This window comes from Fundulus heteroclitus, chromosome 1 (genome assembly GCF_011125445.2).
Source record: "Fundulus heteroclitus isolate FHET01 chromosome 1, MU-UCD_Fhet_4.1, whole genome shotgun sequence".
Classification (NCBI taxonomy): Eukaryota; Metazoa; Chordata; class Actinopteri; order Cyprinodontiformes; family Fundulidae; genus Fundulus; species Fundulus heteroclitus.
Genome location: NC_046361.1, coordinates 19,706,289 through 19,728,403, shown reverse-complemented (window position 1 = coordinate 19,728,403; position 22,115 = coordinate 19,706,289). Strand labels below are relative to the sequence as shown.

Sequence of the window (22,115 nt, the reverse complement as noted above, 5' to 3'; positions counted from 1 at the left end):
ATTATCACTGAGACAGAGTATATACTGAGCTTACAAGCATATTAGCTCGTGCATACATTCTCATATACATTTCCATGTCATCAGCCAGCTCATCAATTATATAATGACCCAGGTATTTCACAGCAGCACATACTTTAAGAACAGCAGCAGGTAAAGAGAAATCAGGAAATACCAATTTCTAACGCTCCCTGCTTCTTAAAATCATGACGTTACTCTTCAGTGTCGTACATAATGTCAAACTCCTGATCATATTGTGAGCAGACCCTACATAACTGCTGAAGACCAGAACTACAAGGACTAAAAATAACCAGATCAGCTGCTGGTTAATTACTGTTCCACAAGCTTGTAGCTGCTTTGATGTCATCCAGGTAAACATTAAAAAGAGGCAAACTGGTTCCCGGTCTGACTCCGCTCCTTATTCCAAAATGAGCCTACATAGTTAGCCCATCTTATGTACTTTTTTTAAATAAGCATAGATTTCTGCTTGTAATTTTCAGCATTCCTGAACATATCATAAACCTTTAAACGTCATAAAAATGCATGCTTATTCTCCATTTCCTTTCAAATGTAATCCGAGTTTCACTCACTCAGTAATTTCACAATACAATCAGTCACTTTATAGAGTTTCATATTTCATTTACCTTAACTCCAGTCAACATGCCGGTGGTAGACACACTGAAGTCCAAGTAGGCCAGCATCTCAGCTGTAGGAGGTTTGTAGATGTTTGGAGGCCGCTTCCTGGGAAGATCATCTGGTAGGAGAGGCGATAAGATAAATAGATATTTGTTCAGTTCTGAGCTAAATTTATTTTAATCAGTTCAACGTCTTGCTGTGTGCTGCATTAACAGGATAAATCGATTAGTGAAACTACAGAGCTGACACTGATCTCGAGGTTTTTCTAAGTGAGTGAAGGGAAAACTAGGACATCTAGTGGCAGAAAGAACACTATGCATTCAGAGGTGGTTTATAAAAACCAGAACACGGAAGAGACAGATTCAGAAAACGGGCCCATTCTGCTGCCTCTCATCATGCATCCCTAATCTGAAGACGTGTCCACGTTCTTCACCTGTATCGATGATCGTTGGCCACGTTTTGACGTTGACGCTTGCGGCAGCCTCCCTGGACCTGAGGATCCTCATGAGAGGCTGAGTGGTGAGGATGCAGGCCGCTTTGCTCACCTGAGAAGGACAGAAGCCACAAACCCACAAAGTTGTTTAAGCAGAAACACGAGGAGCTGTGATTTGGCAGCGAAAACTGATCATTTTACAGAATTATTGACAACATGGCCGACGGTTTGCTCATCCCTTTTCCTGAAGAAAATAAAAATACTAAAAAAAAAAAAGGGGAAAACTGGGTGGTACCAAATCTGGACTCCAAATTCATTTTTGCCGTTCACATTTTCTGCCATATGGACTGCACTCACATCGATGATCATGCGGACTGTGGGGAGAGTAGCAGCCAGGTTCTGGGGGTGAGGCGGCCTCACCGTCACAGGGATCACCCCCGCGTAGAGGCAGCCGTAGAAGGCAGCGATCAGGTCGATGCCTGCGGTGGAGAAACAGAACCTGAAACTAAAGCTGTTGCAACCTTCAGCATTTTTACTTCCAAGACGTGAAACAAAAAAAATAATTATCATTTGATTCTTTGCGGCTGACCTGGGGGGTAAAGCAGCACCACATTATCGCCCGTGTTGAGGCCTCCTTTTTCCATGAGAGTGGCTGTGATCTTCTCTGCTCTCTTGTGTAGCTGTGCGCATGTTGCTGTGCACACTGGGACACCCTGCAGTGTAAAAATGGTGCTCTGATACGCTCTGATTGCCACAACAGACGGTGTCACGATTTATAATAAAAAATAAAAACATCTCAAAATTAAGCATTGCACGTATCTAGAGCCTTTGCTTGCGATTGTGTTGAATCTACCTTGGAGTTGAGCAGCACATAGAGAACATGATCGGGGTCGGTTTGGGCTCTCCACTGCAGAGCTTCTGACAGGAACTGGTGCTGAATGGGAATAAAATAAAAAAAAATGGGTCATTGGACAATCAGAGAGAGGTGCAATCTGTATGAAGTGGGTCGAGCGTAGGGCTGGGCGATGTGGACCAAAAATAATATCCTGAATGCGATATACGATATTTATCACGATACATTTTTCCCATAAATTATAAAAAGGCATCACTGAATGAAAGTGACTTCCGGCGGCACGAGGGTGGCGATGGCTGCGTGAAAACTTCTCTCCTGACCAAACTGCCATAAACCCCCATACATCCCAGGAGATTTGCTTAGCAAAATTTCAATAGTTGATACTAATGTCGGGGGGAGACGAACGGGGCCCAAGTATGTCGTTAAGGAGGAAAAAAAAGGACACTGACATGGAAAACACGGGTGGCAGCGACGAGGCTATGCTAGGCGAGACGGTCTCATTAGCCTCCATCCGTAACGTTATAGGTGAAGCCATGGCTAGTGCTACATCTGAGCTGGAGAACAATATTTCTCAACAGTTTTCAGACTTCCGGAGTAATATTCAAGAGGACATTAAAAAACAACTTGGCGAAATGAGAACGGATATTAATCTGAAGATGGAGGAGACCGTGAAGAAAATTGAAGCGGTGTCGCAGAGACTGGGGGAAGCTGAGGAACGGGTAGGAGAGGTGGAGACATTCAATACGGAAGTAAACGAAGTTTTAAACCAAATGCAGAAAACTCAACTCCAACTGAAATCGAAATTAACCGAACTCGAGGGGCACTCCCGCCGTAATAATATAAGGATCTACGGCATAAAGGAAGGAGCCGAGGGCACCTCCATGATAAACTTTGTGAAAAACCTCATTCAGACTGAACTGGGTGAGGACATCGGCCCAGACGAACTGGAGCGCGCTCACAGAGCACTCGGATCCAGACCAGCTGATAACGCCCCCCCGAGATCAACAATCGTTAAATTCCTGAAATACTCGACTAAAGAGAGGATTATCAGCGCAGCGTGGAAAAAACCCATCACAGCTGACGGCAACAGGATTTTCTTTGACCATGACTACGTAACGGCTGTTATGGAAAAAAGGAGGGAATATCTGCCGATCAAGAAAGTACTGAAAGAAAAGGGAATTAAGTTCCGCACACCGATGACAAAAATGCGTGTTTTTCTGGACTCGGGGACAGTTCTATATGACAACGCGGATCAAGCCGGAGATGACCTACGAGCAAAGGGGTTCCCGATCCCACCGAGACCCGAAGGCAGATCGAGAGAGACGGCACAGCCACGCTCCAGCTGGGAGCAGGTGACACGCCCCCGACGCAGAGACGGCAGGGATTATCATCAAAGGATCCGGGACAAACTCCGCAGATTTCAACCAGAGACTGATGCGGACGCCGAGGACTGTTGATCCACACCGTTCCCATGGTAACACCAGCTTTCCTAAACACCTGGTGATGTTCCCGCTTTTGTTACTGGACACTGGACAGCGACGGTAGGCTGAACTCTTCAGACCACCTGAATAACATTCACCTGTTATCTCATCTAAACGGTCTGTCACAAAATTTAAATGCACTCCTATATCACTTGTAAGTCATAAAGAGTACAGTAGGTTCTTTAAGTGCACTATTGAGTATATCCCTTTTAAACGTGTAGTTTTCAGCTGAATGCTAGGCTGGACCTTCTCCACCAGGTTTATTTTACTTGCAGTGCCCTTTTTCACAATACAGTATACTTGTTGATTTCCATAGGCCGAGTTTTTTATTTAACTTTAATTTCAAAATAAGGCAGTAGGTTAGTGGTTTTTAAATGACAATCACCCACAACTTGAGGGGGCCCCGCAACTTAGCGGCTGAAACATCCCCCTACACAAGAGGTCCAGGAAAAACCTCTTCGATGGAAGACCATTGTTTGTTCACTGTCATGTTCTACTGTTGTGACTGTGTTGTTATTTTTGTTCTTGGTTCTTATTTGCTGTTCTTAGGGGAGGCGAGTGAATGCTTAGAGAACACTGGTCCATAACTGAGTAACAAGGAATATAAGGTTATCACCCTAAATGTCAATGGCTTGTCGACTCCTGTCAAGAGAAGTAAAGTGATATCAAAAATAAAAAGGGAAAAGGCACACATTATATTCTGTCAAGAAACCCATTTAACAGATCAGGAACATGAGAAGTTGAAGAAAATGGGTTTTAGACACACCTACTATTCATCCTTCAAAACAGGACGCAAGAGGGGCGTGGCAATTTTGATGCCAAATAAGGTTCACTTTGAATTTCAGTCAGAGACTAAAGACAAGGAGGGCAGGTTTATTATGGTAAGAGGCAAACTAGATGACAGAGATGTGACTCTGTTGAACGTGTATGCTCCTCCAGGCAGCAACAAAACATTCTACAAGAAGATATTTGATTTAATAGCATTCCAATCAGCTGGAGTCTCAATCTGTGCAGGTGATCTCAACATAATTCTAAACCCAAAGTTAGACACTTCTAATCAAAAAAGGAAATCCACCCCCACCGAAAGATGGGTTAAAAGAAAAATTAAAGACCTAGGTCTGATAGATGTCTGGAGGGATTTTCACCATCAAGAAAAACAGTTCACTTTCTACTCAAGCCGTCACAACGCACACTCAAGAATCGACTACTTATTCGTGCATAACACAGAGAGGCACAGGCTTAAGGAATGTGAAATTTCCCAGAGAGATATATCAGATCACTCCTGCGTCCACTTAAAACTACATCTTGATACTAGACCCAAAACGACAACGTGGAGATTAAATGTAAACATGTTAAACAGTCCTGAGTTTAAAGAGAAAATAAAGAAAGAATTGAAAACCTATTTGGATGATAATGACGACGGAAATGTGAATCCAGTGATGCTTTGGGACGCCGCCAAGGCAGTCTTGCGGGGGAAAATTATATCAGAATCTGCATTTATTAAAAAAATGAAAACCCAGAAACTCTTAAACCTACAGAAAGAACTAGCAGAACTGGAACAACAACATAGTAAGAGTAAAGATCCACATTTACTCATACGGATGAGACCACTCAAACAAGAAATAGACAAAATTTACTGTGATGAACTGGAAAAAAATCTGAGGTTTACAAAACAGAGATACTACGAGGCAGGCTCCAAAGCGTCCAAACTGCTGGCCTGGAGGCTGCGAAAACAGCAGTCAGAAAACACAGTTTACAAGATAAGGGATCCTACCACTAAAACAGTTACACATAAACTAGAGAGTATAAAAAAAGCTTTTGAGAAATTTTACCAGACCCTGTATACTCAACCCTCCCCATTTGATTCAGCTAAAGTAGAAGAGTTCTTGAACCGACTAGATCTGCCCTCCCTGGGGGAATCACAAAATGGAAAATTAATAAAGGAAATATCAGTCGAAGAGATCGATAAGGCGATCTCCTCCCTGAAGTCTTCTAAGTCCCCAGGGACGGACGGGTTTCCAGGGGAATGGTATAAATCGTTTAGGGAGCAGTTAATTCCAATGTTACATAAAAGTTTTAATTTTACCTTGAGGGAGGGAGTCCTACCTCCATCTTGGAGGGAGGCCACGGTCTCAGTGATTCCAAAAGAGGGTAAGGACCCAAAGGAATGCGGATCTTACAGACCTATCAGTGTTTTAAACCAAGATTATAAATTATTCACAACTATTCTAACCAAAAGAATGGAGGAAGTGATGCCTTTTCTGATTGATGAAGATCAAACCGGGTTTATTAAGGGCAGACAAACTCAGGATAACATAAGGAGAACCCTTCATACTATTGAACATATAAAAAAGGAGAAAATTGGAGCTGCCCTACTTAGTATGGACGCAGAAAAGGCATTTGATTCGGTGGGGTGGGAATTTCTCTATGCAGTCATGGAAAAATTTGGTTTTCATGAAAAGTTCATTAAAGGCATTAAAACATTATACACATCCCCCATAGCCAGAATTAAGGTAAACGGGGACTTGTCAGGAACTATCCACCTACAACGTGGCTGCCGTCAGGGCTGCCCAGCCAGCCCAGTGCTCTTTAATCTCTATATCGAACCTCTTGCTCAAGCCATAAGACAGAACCCCATCCTGGAGGGCATCACAATAAAAGGCATAGAACATAAAATATGTCTTTACGCAGATGATGTCTTGGTCAGCCTAAAGAATCCAGAGTCGGGTATTCCAAGATTAATGGATTTCCTGTGTGTGTATGGAACCCTGTCAGGCTATACCCTTAATGTCGATAAAACACAAGCCTTGACATTCAACTTTGTCCCATCGATGGATCTTAAAAACAAGTATAAATTCAACTGGGACTCTACCTTTATTAAATACCTGGGTGTGAAATTAACAAAAGATTTAACACAGTTATTCTCAGAGAATTATGTAAGTATTAATTCCCGGATAAAGGAAGATCTGGATAGATGGACCTCCTTACCCCTAGAACTGGGTAACAGAATTCTGACAATTAAGACAAATATCTTACCCAGATTACTCTATTTGTTTCAGTCCTTACCCATTTGTGTCCCTGAGAGTCAATTTAGAGACTGGGATAAGTCGATATCCCGCTTTATCTGGAATGGCAAAGCTCCCAGGGTCAGATATAAAACTTTACAGCTGCCTAAATGTAGTGGGGGGATGGGCTTGCCATGCCTTAAAGACTACTATTTAGCGGCACAAATAAGACCACTGCTGCTCTGGTGCAATAAAGACTATTTTGCGAAATGGAAAGAGGTGGAGTTATCACTGTCGGACAGACCTTTACAGAGCCTATTAGCAAACCCAATCTTAGCTAAAGAATATGATATCCAGAGCCAGTGGGTTAGATTCTCTATAGAAATTTGGTTTGGCCTGGTGAAACAACTTAATATTCAGAAAGAGATTAGAATTTTAATGTGGCCAACCCTTGACCCAGATTTTAAACCAGGTATGAGTGACGGAGGTTTTACCCAATGGGCGAGAAAGGGACTCTCCACCTTATGTCTTCTAATCGAAGACCAGGATTTCATAGACTTTAAAACCATCTCGGACAGATATGGTCTCGCCCGGCAGGATTTCTATAGGTATCTCCAACTCCGGCACTACTTCGATAAGAACATTAAAGGACTATTAGAGCAAAATATATCAAGTATCACGAAAATGTTTTTCAAAGCCTATAATTCAAAACTGTCCAAAAAGATTATTGGGGATCTGTATAGACATATATCGGACCTAAGAGGCCACTCGACAAACTATATTAAAGAAAAATGGGAAAAAGAATTGGGAACCGTAATTACTTTTGAAGACTGGACAAATATAATTGACACCCAAATCTCCACTACGTCCTCACAACTGTGGAGAGATTTCTCCTGGAAAAATTGCATTCGATTTTTTATAACACCAAAGCAAAAGTGTAAACAGACTGGACAACAACCTGTATGCTGGAGAAGTTGCGGACATGGTATGGCAGATCATACACACATATTCTGGAGTTGCCCCGCTCTTAAACCCTTCTGGAAAGAAGTCCAAAGCACAACCAGAGAAGTCTTGCAGTACAACTTTGATTTTACTTGCCTGTCATTCTACCTAGGTAACATGGACACTGAACTACCAAAGAAAGACAGATACCTCTTAAAAATTTTCATGGCAGCGAGCAAAAAAGCCATAACAAGAAGATGGCTTAATATGGAACCTCCCACGATTAATCAGTGGAAAGCCATAATTAAAGACATTCAAACTATGGAACTGCTAACCTTTAGTCTTAGATTACAAAGGGACAAAGGCAACGCCCTCTGGGAAAAATGGAATATCTACACCACAAGACAAGGTGATAACCTTCCTTAAGGCTTTGTATATTTTGGTTTAGGAAAACAATGACCATAATGCTATAATCAGTGGCGACTTACTCGCAACCCCCTGGTTTCGGTTGTGTGTTCTTATGTTCTTAGGAATGTGTGTATGCGTATAAGTACAAATATGTTCGATTAATATGTCTACTTAGACACGTAAGGGTATGTGAACTCTTGCACATTCGTGCTCAGATGCACTGGCTTATGTGTACATGTTTATTTTCTGTTCTTTCCATTTTTGTTGTTTATTTTCTCCTTCACCAATTTGGGCACATAGTGGTCAGCACTTTAATAATTGCCTGCCATCATATACATACCCTGACAGTCTTTGTACTGATGATACACATGTTCTGTGCAAAAAACTTGAAAAAATAAAGTTATAAAAAAAAAAAATCACTGAATGAAAGTTTTATCCCACATGTGTTCTCAGGCACATTTTTGATTGTAAACGACTGTAAATATGAGAAATGGCTGAAAAATAACGTACTGGAGTACATAGAAGTATAATTCTAACGCAACACTAACCATCTCAGTCTAAATTATATTAGTATCAGCTTATATCTTTTTTTCCCCTTTCTTTTTTTAAATCTCGATATATTCTTTTTATCTCGACATATATTGCCCAGCCCTAGTCGAGCCTTGTCCCTAACTACTTATTCCAGCATTAAAAGTAGTTTATTTTAGACAGGATTAAAAAAGGTCAGGAAAGAAAAAGTAAACGTATGGACTGTTATGGCTGGGTACTTTGTGAGACACAAGTTACAAGCTAGCAGAGATTAGGCAATAAGGAATAACTTTTTCACATTTACCACATTATAGCCACAAGCTTTAATGCATTTAGTTATAATTTTCTGTGACAGACTAACACAAACTGACGTATTATTTTGAAATGAAAGGAAAATGTTTAAAAAAAATAATAATCTGATAAGTGCGGCATGTGCACTCCAGCCCTATGAGGTCTAACATCATCTTGCATTAGGAGGAACCCAGGGCCAACCGCACCAGCATACGATCTTACAATGGGTCTGAGGATCTCATCTCTGTACCCAATGGCAGTCAGACTACCTCTGGCGAGCTCATGGGCTGTGCTGCCCCCCAAAGAAATGCCACTACACACCATTACTGACCCACTGCCAAACCAGCCATGCTGGAGGATTTTTCAAGGCAGCAGAACGTTGTGCTCAGTGTGAACCTGCTTTCATCTCTGAAGAGGACAGGGCGCCAGAGGTGAATTTGCCAATCTTGGTGTTCATTGGCAAATGCCAAACGTCCTGCACGGTGTTGGGCTGCAAGCATAACCCCCACCTGTAGACGTCAGGCCCTCATACATCCCTCATGGAGTCTGTTTCTGATCGTGTGAGCAGACACGTGCACATCTGTGGCCTGCTGCAGGTCATATTGCAGGGCTCTGGCAGTGCTCCTGTTTTTCACGCACAAAGACGGAGGTAGCGGTCCTGCTGCAGGGTTGTTGCCCTCCTACAGCCTCCTCCACGTCTCCTGATGTACTGGCCTGTCTCCTGGTAGCGCCTCCATGCTCTGGACACTACGCTGACAGATAAAACAAAGCTTCTTGCCTTGATGTGCCGTCCTGGATGAGCCGCACTACCTGAACCACTTGTGTGGGTTGTGGACTCCGTCTCATGGTACCACTAGAGGAGAAGCACCACCAGCGTTCAAATGTGACCAAAATATCAGCCAGAAAGCAGAGGAACCGAGAAGTGGTCTGTGGTCACCACCTGCAGAACCACTTTATTGTGGGTGTCTTGTTAATGCCTCTAGTTTCCACCTGTTGTCTATTCCAGTTGCACAACAGTGGGTGAAACTGATTGTGGACAGTTTGATTTCACACAAGTGTGATTGACTTGGAGTTACATTGTGTTGTTTAAGTTTTCCCTTTATTTTCTGAGCAGTGTATTTATATATGTTATTTATACATAATGTTTGTATGTTCTAAATGTATCATTTCACTGGATTGTCTGATTGTCTAAGATAAAGTATTCATTCACCTTGTTTGTAGTAATGACTTTATGAGAACATCCAAATGTCCTGCTCAAGCCTTTTTGCTGCATTAAACAAGTATCACCTTATGAGAGCCCAAAGGCATGGTACCTATATAATTAGTAAACATTTATTACAGCCCAAAACACTCTTTACAACATTGATATTGCAATTAGTGATGTATTGTACCGCCTTAGTTTATCCCAAGAATAAATTACACACAGGTGGACTAAGTTAATTAATTCAAAGTGGTGAGTTGCACTGAATTTCATTTAGTGGCATCAATGTAAAGGGGGGTAAATACAAATGAAAATTCATGTTTTATAATATGAAAACTGTGCATGGTTGTCGCTCCACTTCTGAATACATTGTGTTTGTCCGTCACAATAAAGTGCAGTAAAATACATTGAAGTTTGTGGTTGTAACGTGTCAAAGTGTGGAAAATGCAAAGGGGCAAGAGTGTGAAAAGTAATGCTTAAGAAACGTGAAAAATAGCTGGCTGTTTGTGACAAATCTGGACATTTCAAGCTCGCTGGTGAAGGCACTACAAATGTGAGAAAGATATTCTGCTCTGCTGTTGACCTTCCATTTGAACCCAGACAAAAACAAAACAGGATCACGGTATCGTCCAGAGAGAAACTTAATCAACGCTGGGAACATCTGCACCTAGTAACGCACAACACCGAGCCTCTGTGGAAAAACTAACAAACAGGGTTCTTAAAGCCTCGGGGGAGGGGAGTGCTTTAATGGCTCTAAAATATAATTTCCAAAATAAATAAAAAAACTGCTTTAAAAGAACAATTCCCTCAATATGTTATTGGTTAAAAAATAATTATCAGCACCAAGTGGGCAAGATCATCAAAACTCGGACAGACAAAAGACAGGAGAACAAAAGGCCACAGATAAAGAACAAATATACGCAAACTAAATATCAGGATGTACTCCGGACACACAAACACTGAGCAGAGTTACTGCGGCGTTAGTCGGCGCGGTCCTCGGGACGATCACTGGCTCAGTCAGACGACATGTCGTGCTCTGAATCAGGAGGGACACCATGCAGGCTGCTTGCTCGCACCACTCAGGAAGCCATGCTGCACGTGGGAGCATCACAACGGTAACAGCAAGCAGAGGCACACATCCATACGCTCCCAATCGTGGGGTTCATGTTGGAAACCAAAAAACTGGTCCTCGCTGAGCACAAAGACTGGCGCTAATCGTTTGGTTGAAGATCTGCTTCTGACTAGGGGTGGGTATTGCCAAAGAAGCCACGATCCGATTCTATCACGATTCTATCACGATACTTGAATTATTGCGATGCATCGCAATGCATTGCGATATTTTCACTGAACACTGTTAGAAAACAATACAGCCATTGACAGTGACTGACTGGCTGTGTATGATCTGGATAGTGTCTTCAATTGATACATAATTATTCATACATAGCTGTATATATTGAAACAACTTTTGGAGGCATTGCTATGAAAATAAACATTACTGTTACTGGACACAAAAATTACTATTACTGGAGTGGACACACTGACAAAAAGTGCTTAGGATTTATAAAACTTAAAATAACAACATAAGGATAATCCGTGTCATTTACATGGCCTCAGTGGTCCTTTAAACCACTTAAATGAAAACATTCAAATGTTTGCACGTGTAGATGTTGGGGTTAGCTTGTAATCGAATATCGTTTGTTTAATCAATGCTTGCGGCACTCGCAGCTCTTGTTTTTCTGGATGGCGCCTCTGCATGTGTGCCTTTTAAGTTTGTTGTGTTCCCACAGTATTTCATTACGATGTAACAGTGTTTGCAAATTGCGTGCGTCATATCAATTTTGTTTTTACCTTCTTTGTTTTTAAAGCCAAAATGCGTCCAAACATCTGACTTGACATGTGATGGAGCCGGGCGAATGTTCTCAGTCTCCTCCATGTTTTGTTTATGAATGACTCGTTGCAGTATCCCGCGGCCGGAAATGCTTGTGACACAAGGCAGCGGGCGTCAACACATCCGCAGCGACATCAACTGGACTGGAAGTTGCATTCCACTTGTTTTTGGCTTATGTTCGCCAACCATTCATCCATTTTATTTATTTGTTTTTTAAATTAATAATCGATACTTGGCGTTAAGAATCGATGCATTGGATCGCGAATATTAGAATCGCGATGCATCGTCATGACGATTATTTTGCACACCCCTACTTCTGACTGATCTCGGACTGAACTTTGCGAGTTCTTCCGTAAAAAAAATAGAGTAAATGAGTGGATCCCTGTTGGATGGGGAGCCGGCCAGGACAGTCAGCTTGGCTTTGCGAGGCTGTTGCTGGACAAAGGGGGGGTTATCGGGGGTTTTTCACAGCTGCAGAAGCACAGGGGGACTAACAGAAGCAGCGTAAGCAGAGACGGGCCAAACTAGAGCCTTACCATCATGGTGGGCCACATACAGAGCTGTAGCCCAGCAAAACAACAGCACAGGTTGAGGAAAAGACATCAGCATCCAATTTCTAAGACAGATACTTGGATAATACATTCAGAGCATTTCCAAGTAACTAAAAGACATTTAGATGCAGATTTATTTTACTGCTGCATCTCAAGAATCTATTTGGTCAGTCAAAAATGTATCAATTTCTGTGATGCTACATCTGTTTGTGATAAACAAAGATAATTTAGAAGCATGGCTATAACAACGGTATTTATTCATGAAACAAGAATACCAGCTTCATGGGAAAGACACAGGAGTTAATATTTTAAACACCACTACAGCTAATAACCTATTGGTGAGTCATTTGATGCATGTCAGTGTCATTATCACACAGGATGTGTCTGAGACAGATCACTGGATCTCAGCTATGGAAATAAATCAGTGTATTTAATGAAAAGCATCATAGGTTGGTTTGTATGCTCTGTCTTAATGTGCATGAATTAAATTGAACTGGAGATGATCAAATGCAGCCCAGATTCCTCAAAATCAGAAACTTTCCCAAGGCATGGTGCAAGATTGAAACGCAATAAACCCCAAAGCTTTAACGTGTTGTCTGCCGGAGAAAAATGCCCTGAAATTAATCCTCAATTATGTTTTAAATCAGAAGAGTAAAAGTTTAACAAATCATATACTGTTTTAAGCTAAACAAAGTCATGCTGACTGTAACTCCTGTGATGTTTTATTGTAGCTAGATCTCGATCCACAGTCTCGTTGCACCCCGGTGATCTAAGGCTGTGAAATCCTACCTTTCGAATGAGGTCCTGATCCTCCACCACACCCAGCTCTCTGCCCGTGGCCTGAGCAATCCGCTTCCCTGCCACCAGGTTGCCAACAAGCATGGAAGCAGGACCAACGTCCACTGAGAATTTTAGAAACAAGAGGGAAAGACTCACTGCTGTTCTTACTCACAAAAACTGCTGCCTGGCATAGATATGGCCTCCATCCCCTCCAAAGTGACCACCTCCCTTTATTCTAACATTACAGAAAAGAAGCTGATCCAAACCAACTGAAACGGATCAGAACCGAACATTGTGTTGTGCTGCTGCGAAATTTGGTTGCCAGTCAATTTCTTCACGGTCTGGCCTCGACAAAAGGAAGCCCTTATTTGCCACCTGCTAGTTACCGACTTGCTGCAGGTGTCCTGACAGTGTGCTGACATCCGTGACGGCTCACCTGGCTGCTTCTGCCGTGGTTTGGGCATGTTGGTTACACACGTATGTGGGCACATGAGGATGTTGCAGGGATGCAGGTTGCCATCCAGAAAACTCTGCTTGGTTTCACAGATGTGGATGCCTCCCAACGGTGTCTTCGGGAGGGTGTTGGCCGGCACCAGAGCCAGGCAGTAAAGGCCGACCTGGTGGATGCTGTCGATGGCCTTAGGAGGAAATAAGCAACAAGTGATGCAGAATTATCACATTACGTAAAGTTTCTCTGAGAAAGATGGCACGAAGATGATAAAATTCAAAAAGCGGAAAAAACATGCCTGCATCTACAACCATGTTACCTAGTGTTTCGCACTAATGTGTTAAAATGAGCTCATTTCTTAGTGACATCAACTTTTAGGAGAAGTTTAAGCTTAAAAAAGGTTTTTTACATGATCAACTCACTGATTAACTGAGCACAGCTCTTCATGGTGTAACTTAAACTTAGAAACATTGAGAACAAACTATCATCTTTTTGCAAAAAAGTCTTCCCTTAAAGGCAAGACCATTGTGACTACTGTGATTGTATGTAAGTTCCTTTGTCTCTGCAGGAGTCTATTACAAATATGCGTCTCTCCTCTCCTGAAACTTTCTTATAAACTGATGGCTCAGGCTATAACCATCAAAACATACAGATTTAACCAAAGTGTGTCTGTTACTGTGCCGGGCGCCAGCAGGGATTAAAACCAGCAGTAAGTTTGCCAATGCAGCAGAGACGAGCGGAGAAATGAAACCACGCTGTAATGCATTCAGTCACTTCTAAAGGCTGGTTCACACGGCAGGACTTTAAAATAGTCGGCCGATTTTCTAAGCCTGAGAGACAGCTCACATAACAATAGAAAATCCAAGATAAAACCTGTTTGCTGGTACAGTGTGTGGTGTCCGGTCAGACGGCGGGAATCAACACGCCACACACAAACAGATTTCACTTAAGATCATTCAGATGCCAGACGGGAAATCTTGCAAATCCTCTCAAGATAAAACTTGAGTTCAGAGTAAATAAACATGGATGACGAGGAAGAATTACGTTGATAGTTTGTGGACCAATTTTAACAGAAAAAAAAAACATAACTAAAAGAAAAGGGGTTGGTTAAAGAAGCGGAGACAATGCAGCCGGAGGTTTCTATGCTTATGGCACAGTGAAATGGAGGTGAGTTGTTGTTTTTTTTTTTCTCTCAGGAATCCCTCACCTCGCTTTCTGATTGGCTACACGTCACATTCAACAGCATGTCTACTTGTTTGTCCTCAGTGGACACCACACACGCTAGGATATCGGGGCAAGACAATCCAACATGTCCCGACTTTCCACCAAGTGGATCAGATCGCTCTTAACGTTACGCACCACACACAGCAGGATATTCTCTTAAGATTATTTTAAGACTCTCAGAAGGGGAAGATTGGGGCAAAAATCAGGCTAAAAATCCTGACATGTGAACTAGCCTTAACTTTTCTCTCTGGTCATCTTCCAGGTAAGAAAATATCAAATAACAGCATGTATGTTGTCTTTTATTTATGTAAGAGAATCAGAATTGGGACTTTATTGGGACTTTATTACTGATTGTATATAGCTTCTGTATATATATCCTTTTTATTTTATTGTATTTTTATTTTTTGTCTGCACCATCAACACCAAGTGAAATTCCTTGTAAGTGCAAACCTACTTGGCGATTAAACTACATTCTGATTCTGATCTTGTTGTACATTAAAAATGTATCCTAAATGGAACAATTTTCTATTAATTTCCTATTTTGATCTCTGGAAATAAAGGTAAAAACATTTGAGAGGGATAATTATTGTCTCCTAGCCTTGTTCTTGTACAGGATATCCCTGCTCAAAGGTGTTGCATCCATAAAAAGATAGAAACAGATTTCTAAATTACCTGCAGCACTCGACTCATCCACTGGAAGCTGTCTTCCTCACTGGCATCAGGTCTCTGCTCTGCCACAATCACTATCCTCTCGTCATAAAACACCGTCACCGAGAACACAGCGATCCTGAGAGGACGACACCAAAACATACCTTAAACACGGGCCTGCTTAACAGATCGTTGGCTGACATTAAAATAGGCCGGTGAAAGTTCACAGTATAGTTTGCAGGAACTACGGCGTCTGGTGAGGGAACGGCATGGGAAGACACAAAGAGTGAAGCTCACAGGGAGCAGCGGTCATACCTCCCCCTGTAAACTGTTTTAACAGGCTCCACTGCCAAGGCGGTGGCCACCAGGTCGTCAGCGTTGTGCCGTCGCCCGCTCACCATCAGGAGTCCCTCAATCTTCCCCACAACGAACACAAGACTCCCCTGTTGAGCAAAGAGAAAAGCGCTGCTTCTTATTGGACAAAAATACATTTAGAGAAATCTAACCAGGACTTGATTCCTCCTAATATGGTGTAAAGATCTTTGTAAAACAACTCCTATTAAGTGAGAAGGTAATGTGCGTTAAGCACTAGACACTTAAACTGAGAAATTAGATCCAATTACTTCCTAAAACCAAACAATCAAAACACAGATAAACACTTGATCCCATTGTGTTAAAAAGGGCGGAGTTAGCAGCAATGGTTCATGTATAACGGGCAGGAATGTTAAAAATAAACGGTCATATCTGACCATATATGGTATGACTTCCTCACATAACACGGCTACAGCAGACAGTGACAGGTGTGAATTGCAAATACACATACTTTAGTCCATGTTATCACACTGCAGCTCTTGAGCTGACGACAGCCGACTTTAATTAATTTCATACCAACAAAAAGCTAAAAGAAATCCTAGGTTTCTTTTAAAAATGAATGAAAACTGCAGTCATAAAAAAATGGCCTTCTGATTCTAAACGTTAGGGGCAGCAATCTCTCCTTGATGCAGAAGGCTATGATGGCACTGTAAATCAATAACTAGTGTAATGTGTTCTTTTAGTTTAGCACGTACTTAATATGCTGTAGCTCTTGTCCAAATAATTTTTGCTCTGATATCAGAGAGTGCGGGGATATGTGACTCCCCGTGTTCCCCATGAACTGTCCCACTGCCACATTTAGGATTACTTGCACGTTAAAGGGGACATATCGTGATTTTGAATCCTTCCTTTTCACATTTAAATGATTGAGTTGTGGTCGATATAAAGTGGAACTGCAATGCTTTGGTCTGAATTCCTCGTTAAATTACCCCCACATTCCCCCTTTTGCATTTTGTATGATGTGTCTCCTTTAAGATAAGGGGAGGTTTTTTTTACATTCAAATATCAAGTCAACTTGTGCAGTTTTCTCAGCGATGAATTAATCACAGACATTTTACTTTTGGCCCTTTTAGACCTTACCTGACTCCGCCAGATAGATTTGCTCCGCATATCCATCTGGAAACCTTCCGTTGAAGTAATTTTGGGAAGGGGCGAAAATACTGGTTAGCTGATTGGCCTATGTTGGTGATAGACGGGCCAAATAAACCAATCAGATTCGTCGTCGCTCTGTTACGAGTGACGACGAAAACACAACCACAAGCCAAGCTACTCTTGCTGCTGCAGGTAAAGGCTCGTTAGCTCAGCAAAGAAATACTCTGTAATTCCTATAAAACTTGCTCGATAGCCACGCTAACGCTAGTTTCATCGGCTGAAGCCGCCATGTTCTTTAGACTGAACTGTCGCGCTTCTCCTTGCGTCACACCTCAACCGCCTCAAAGCCAACGCTGATTGGACGTTCGTTTGGTGAACTGCTCCAAATTTTCTTTAACGGAGAGTAGCCAGACTGATCTGCGAGTGAAACCTTGAAAGCTCGCGAGATCAGGATGGTCTCACGAGTCTATTTTAGACCACCCTTACAGAAAAACTCCCGTACTTACCGGCCCCACAAATCCAAGTAAACCAGTCCGAGCAAAGGGAATTTCTCCAATGGGTGCGCCAGCCTGGTTGACAGGGATCACCTAAAGAGAAATGAACCAAAAGACAGTTCAGATTCAACTTAAATATCCGTTCTAGTGTGAGATTCTGTGGCTTTAATATTTGAATATAGCAGACAGTAAAAGAAAAAAACAAAAGAAACCGCACAGAGTATATACTAGAAAAGAAAACAACACTTAGATGTGGAAAAAACTGATATAATGCTTGTTGCTAATATATTAGACAACAGATATAATTGCAATGATGCCATGATGTTAGCGACTCTTGTTAAGTGATTTTTGTAAGAATCCTAATTTTTTTTTCTAAATGCACCTCAAAATATGTTATATAACACTAATTTTAGCCACATTTTCACACATCGCATACATCACTTTAGCGGTCAGAAGAGATTAGGCTGGATATTTTACAGTAAACACAACAAGGCAATATGTTTATAAGCAAAATCTCTGAAAGACCTCGAATGTGTTCTTCGTGACGCCAGGAAGGCCGTAGTACATCGTTCCTCCGGCCCGAGAGTTGATCACTATCTCTCCAATCTCATCTGTTTTGCACAGTTGCGGCGGCCCGTCTGGTTTCACAATGCACATCAGAGCTGGAACACACAACAGGGTCCCAATATTAGCATTAAATATGTTCGGAACCCATGCGTAACAAGAAAAAGGTAAGAACGTCTCCGGCTGCAGGGGTTTACCTCCGGGCATAATGTGGCCGACGTCCTGCACAGTCAGCGCAGAGTTCTTGTCCTCCGTGTTGACTCTGATGACGCCGTGGCTCAGCCCACCCATGGACAGGATGGCTCTGGCTGGGAGAGGAGCTCCACGAGCGCCCGGTCTACAGAGAACAAAGAATATCAGATACCCAGAATGTTTGAATGGACGTTTTCTTATCAGGTTTGGATTATTTCACTAAAAACTACCTCTAAAGTGAACCTAAAATTAATCGCTGATGGTTTTATAAACACAGAATCATCACCAACCAATCCAAGCTCAACTCTGAAAAACTCTTCTCGCGCGACGCTCGCGGACAAACAGCCAAGCGAGCGCACAGCACAGCAGGTCGAGCGCGCGAGCAGAGAAGGAACTGAGCGCGAGGGAGACCGGTTTTGAGCGCGCACGTGTTGTCTCACTGCGCGCTCGGATGTTAGTAAATTGTCATATATTCACCTAATCTGATCTGTGTTATATGGTGCTAATAACTCAAATTCAACAAAGTTTAAGCAAATGTGTTCAAAACCTTGTTAAAACATGATGATAACATGTGGAAAAATGTTTTAAGAATAATAATAAAAAACAAAGGTTGTTTTTGAAGAATTGATCATTCACATTTTTTGCTTTTTATTCAATTTAAAACTATTCTTTAAACAATCACCTGTCTTGAAAGCTTCCAAAATACATCAGGGAGACTCTATTTTTCAAAATTCTCCCCTTCAGGGCTCGGGCACCGGCATAAGTGCACCCTCCTACCTGATAGTGTGTGGCCTGCTACTGTAAAAAAGTTTGACTGCCCTGCTCTTTATAATAATCAAGTGGATTTAACATGAACAAAAACAACTGAGGAATATTCAAAACTTTCTTTCCCACACAAAGACACACTGTAATTGAAAAGAGTTAGGGTTAGGGCGGAGCTGGGCATCGTGAGACCCGTGGGCCGCATCCGTCTCTTCAGATCTTCCAGACTGATCCACGGTGGGTTCTTTAAGGCACACCTCGCTGGTCGGTTTATTAGCAAATGTATTAGTTGAAATAAATAATTGCCAACCCCTGGATTAGGGTTATATCTCATGCTGTTTGCAGAAAAAAGACCTGTTAGGGTTACAAATCCCCAGCCAGACTTAGGCTCAGCGTTGAGGTTCCTGTGGTACCTGCGTATGGCGACAGTCAGGGCCTCAGGGGACGTGGCACATGGACAGATGACCTCCGGCCTCAGACCATAAGACTGGAACACGTTCAGGAAGGCGTCGCACGACGACACAGACCCTGACAGTAAACAGTGGATGAAAACATTGACGAAACAAAAATACTGACTCTACCTACATGTGGACTTTGTGGAAGAGAAGTCACTTACATGGATTCGCCCCATCAGCCACTATAAGCATTCGTATCGATGACAAGTTGATGTCCTTCTGATCCTTGTGAGCCATCATGGCCCAGTGAAGGTCTCTGCATTTCACCAAGGCCACACGGGCTGTAAGGAGAGAACCGTGAGCAATTAGGAGCGTTCACAGGTAACATGAATAATATCACAGATCTTGGTAAAAATCAATCAGGTCTTTATTTATAGAGCAGTTTTTATTCATGGGGGAGAACACGAAGTCTGATAAAACAGGAGGCGATGGAAAAACTATTGATCTAAACCAGACAAAACATGGTTAATTGTGTTACGTTTGCCAGAGAAAAACAATTATTGTTGATGATGAAGAGGAAACAGTAAGCTGAAAAGCATTTATTCTTAAATCTGGGTAAAAGATAAGCATCACGATAAGCAACGATAAAAAGAAGTTAATAAATAAATCAGAACATTAGTTAAATAAGAAAATTAAACAGAGTGGAAAGACCGTTTTACTAAATTTATTGGTTAATTAATTAACTAACCAATAAATTCATTATTCATTAATCAGTGCAAAAAAACAGCATAAATAAGTTAATATAAATATTTTAAAATTAATACAACGCCAAAGTAAAGATGCAGTAAAACTACAGATGTATTCAACTTTACATAATCTTAATCTTAGATCATTGACTCCTAAAAGACTGGGCTACACGCTAAACCAAAACAAAAAGAAATAAAACCACGTCTTCTGCTTGCTTTTAAAACTATCAGCACCCTCCACTGCTTCCCGTCAGTCACATTGTGTTGCTTTGGGACTGATCCAAACAACCGAGGAGTAAAGTCACCTCTTATGTGTTGATGGCACCCCCTCAATTCAGCAGCCACCCATCACCTCAAAACACTGCAAAAATAGATCTAAAAATAAGTAAAATGTTCTTAAAGTTAGTGTATTTATACTTGATTTGAGCACGTAAATAAGATTATTTGCCAATGGAATGAGTATTTTGACCCCTAATATAAGATAATTAGACATCCTGCACTTGAAATAAGACGATGGAGATGAATTGTTCCTATTTTAAGTGAAAAAATCTTATTCCATTGGCAAATTACCTTATTTACCTGCTGGAATCAAGGACAAATGCGTTAATTTTAAGAACATTTTACTTATTTTAAGTTCTGCTTTCGCAGTGAAGGATATAGGAGGAATCTGGAGAAAGTGCTTAGCAAGGCTCCGACAAAGATGAGACGGAGTCTGATGCAGTATTTAAGTTCTAACAAACTAATCAGTCCAAACTGGACCAGAGCGCTTAGTGAGCACAAAGGATTGATTCTAGCCTGTTTCAGGCACTCCAGATAACCCAAATGATGTCTGTTGTTACCCCGTCTGCTCAGAGTGGTTTAATGACCAACAAGGGGCCGACTCAGGAGCAGGCAGGAGCTCGTAACGCTAACGCTGATTGGTGTCTGCTGTTCAGACACCAGTTTGCCAAAAGGAGGTCGTTCCACCACTTAATTGTATACTTTCCTTTACATAATCCTGTGCCATTTACAATCACTGTAAATTTTTAATTATTACATACAAATCACTTTAAACAGATTAACTAAACAGAAACCACCCCCCCCTCCCAAAAAAAAAACTACAAAACTGCACAAACATGAACTAAAGGAAAAGAAAACTGGCTGAACCTTTGTGGGTGTGAACCCTCTGCACCCAGGACATGGGACAGGCTTTCATGACGGCGTACGGCACCGCGATGGTGTGAATTCTGTTCATAACGCTCTGCAAGACAAATAAAAGTACACACAAACAGTTTTAATTATCAGTCTGACCAAAAAGGTGAAAACCGCCTCGTCAGGATAAACGAGCTGCAACCAGCCTCACCGTTAAGACGCCGTGCCACAGGCCCATGTCCTTCTTGCAGTCCAGCACATTGACCAGCGTCTCTCCTGAGATGGAAACATCAAGTTTTAGTTCAGATACATAAACAAATAAAAAAGGATGAACAGAGTCATATGTTGGACACAGCCCTTACCTTCACAGTAGTTACAGGCCTGAGTCAGGGCTTGACAATGCGTCAGCATTGCTATCTTGGAAACGGCCACTCCCATCACTGTTCCCTCCTTACTCGCTTTATACTTTTACAGAAAGAAACAGGTGAACAAATATCAGTCTGATACATCAACCAAGTGGAAAAGCACCAGTTAACCTCAAACTCAAAATTATACTCCTAATTTAAATGAAAAAAGCAACTATTTAGACTGTCTTGGAACATAATTTTCTTCCTCAGAACATTTCAGGCAATCGCTTAGACTCGTAACATTAGAATAAATTATCTTGTGTAAATTAGTCCAGAATGTGCATAAATCATTTTTTTAAACCAGTCAGGACTGCATTTCATTGTGAGGTCCTGTGCTTAGAGTACCTCTATGTAGGCTGTGTCAGTGTTGGCAGTGGGAATGTGCGGCTGCCAGTCTTTGGATGGTTTGGTTAGGTACTTTGTGTCCGTGACAACCCATCTCATCCTTGGCCATCCTGGAAAACAGCCCGAAACACAAGGCAGATACATAAAGACACTTGCAGATAGAAAAAAACAATTGAAGTGGGCATCGTTGAAGCTTTAATCTGACAATATCCTCTTTAAAACCTCAGAGCAGAGCAGAAACGTCAACATAACACCGCCGGGTGATGCAACATGTACCCATTCTGGTCTGTTTTGTATATTC

The 22,115-nt window shown here is 41.8% G+C and overlaps 1 protein-coding gene across 2 annotated transcripts in view; it reads right to left on the bottom strand.

Moving 5' to 3' along the window:
* dip2ba (disco-interacting protein 2 homolog Ba) overlaps positions 1–22,115 on the bottom strand; it is a 72,184-nt gene that overhangs the window by 9,496 nt on the left and 40,573 nt on the right. For both annotated transcript variants that reach the window (XM_012870574.3, XM_012870576.3), the window contains 18 exons: positions 21,815–21,924; positions 21,425–21,527; positions 21,274–21,338; positions 21,078–21,171; positions 19,407–19,526; positions 19,204–19,318; positions 18,034–18,173; positions 17,798–17,934; positions 17,285–17,365; positions 15,630–15,757; positions 15,339–15,453; positions 13,431–13,632; positions 13,004–13,116; positions 1,920–2,000; positions 1,656–1,779; positions 1,424–1,545; positions 1,067–1,178; positions 642–751 (listed from right to left, as the gene is read on the bottom strand). In XM_012870574.3, coding sequence (XP_012726028.2) covers positions 642–751; positions 1,067–1,178; positions 1,424–1,545; positions 1,656–1,779; positions 1,920–2,000; positions 13,004–13,116; positions 13,431–13,632; positions 15,339–15,453; positions 15,630–15,757; positions 17,285–17,365; positions 17,798–17,934; positions 18,034–18,173; positions 19,204–19,318; positions 19,407–19,526; positions 21,078–21,171; positions 21,274–21,338; positions 21,425–21,527; positions 21,815–21,924 — 2,072 coding nt within the window. The remainder of the gene's footprint in view (positions 1–641; positions 752–1,066; positions 1,179–1,423; positions 1,546–1,655; positions 1,780–1,919; positions 2,001–13,003; positions 13,117–13,430; positions 13,633–15,338; positions 15,454–15,629; positions 15,758–17,284; positions 17,366–17,797; positions 17,935–18,033; positions 18,174–19,203; positions 19,319–19,406; positions 19,527–21,077; positions 21,172–21,273; positions 21,339–21,424; positions 21,528–21,814; positions 21,925–22,115) is intronic.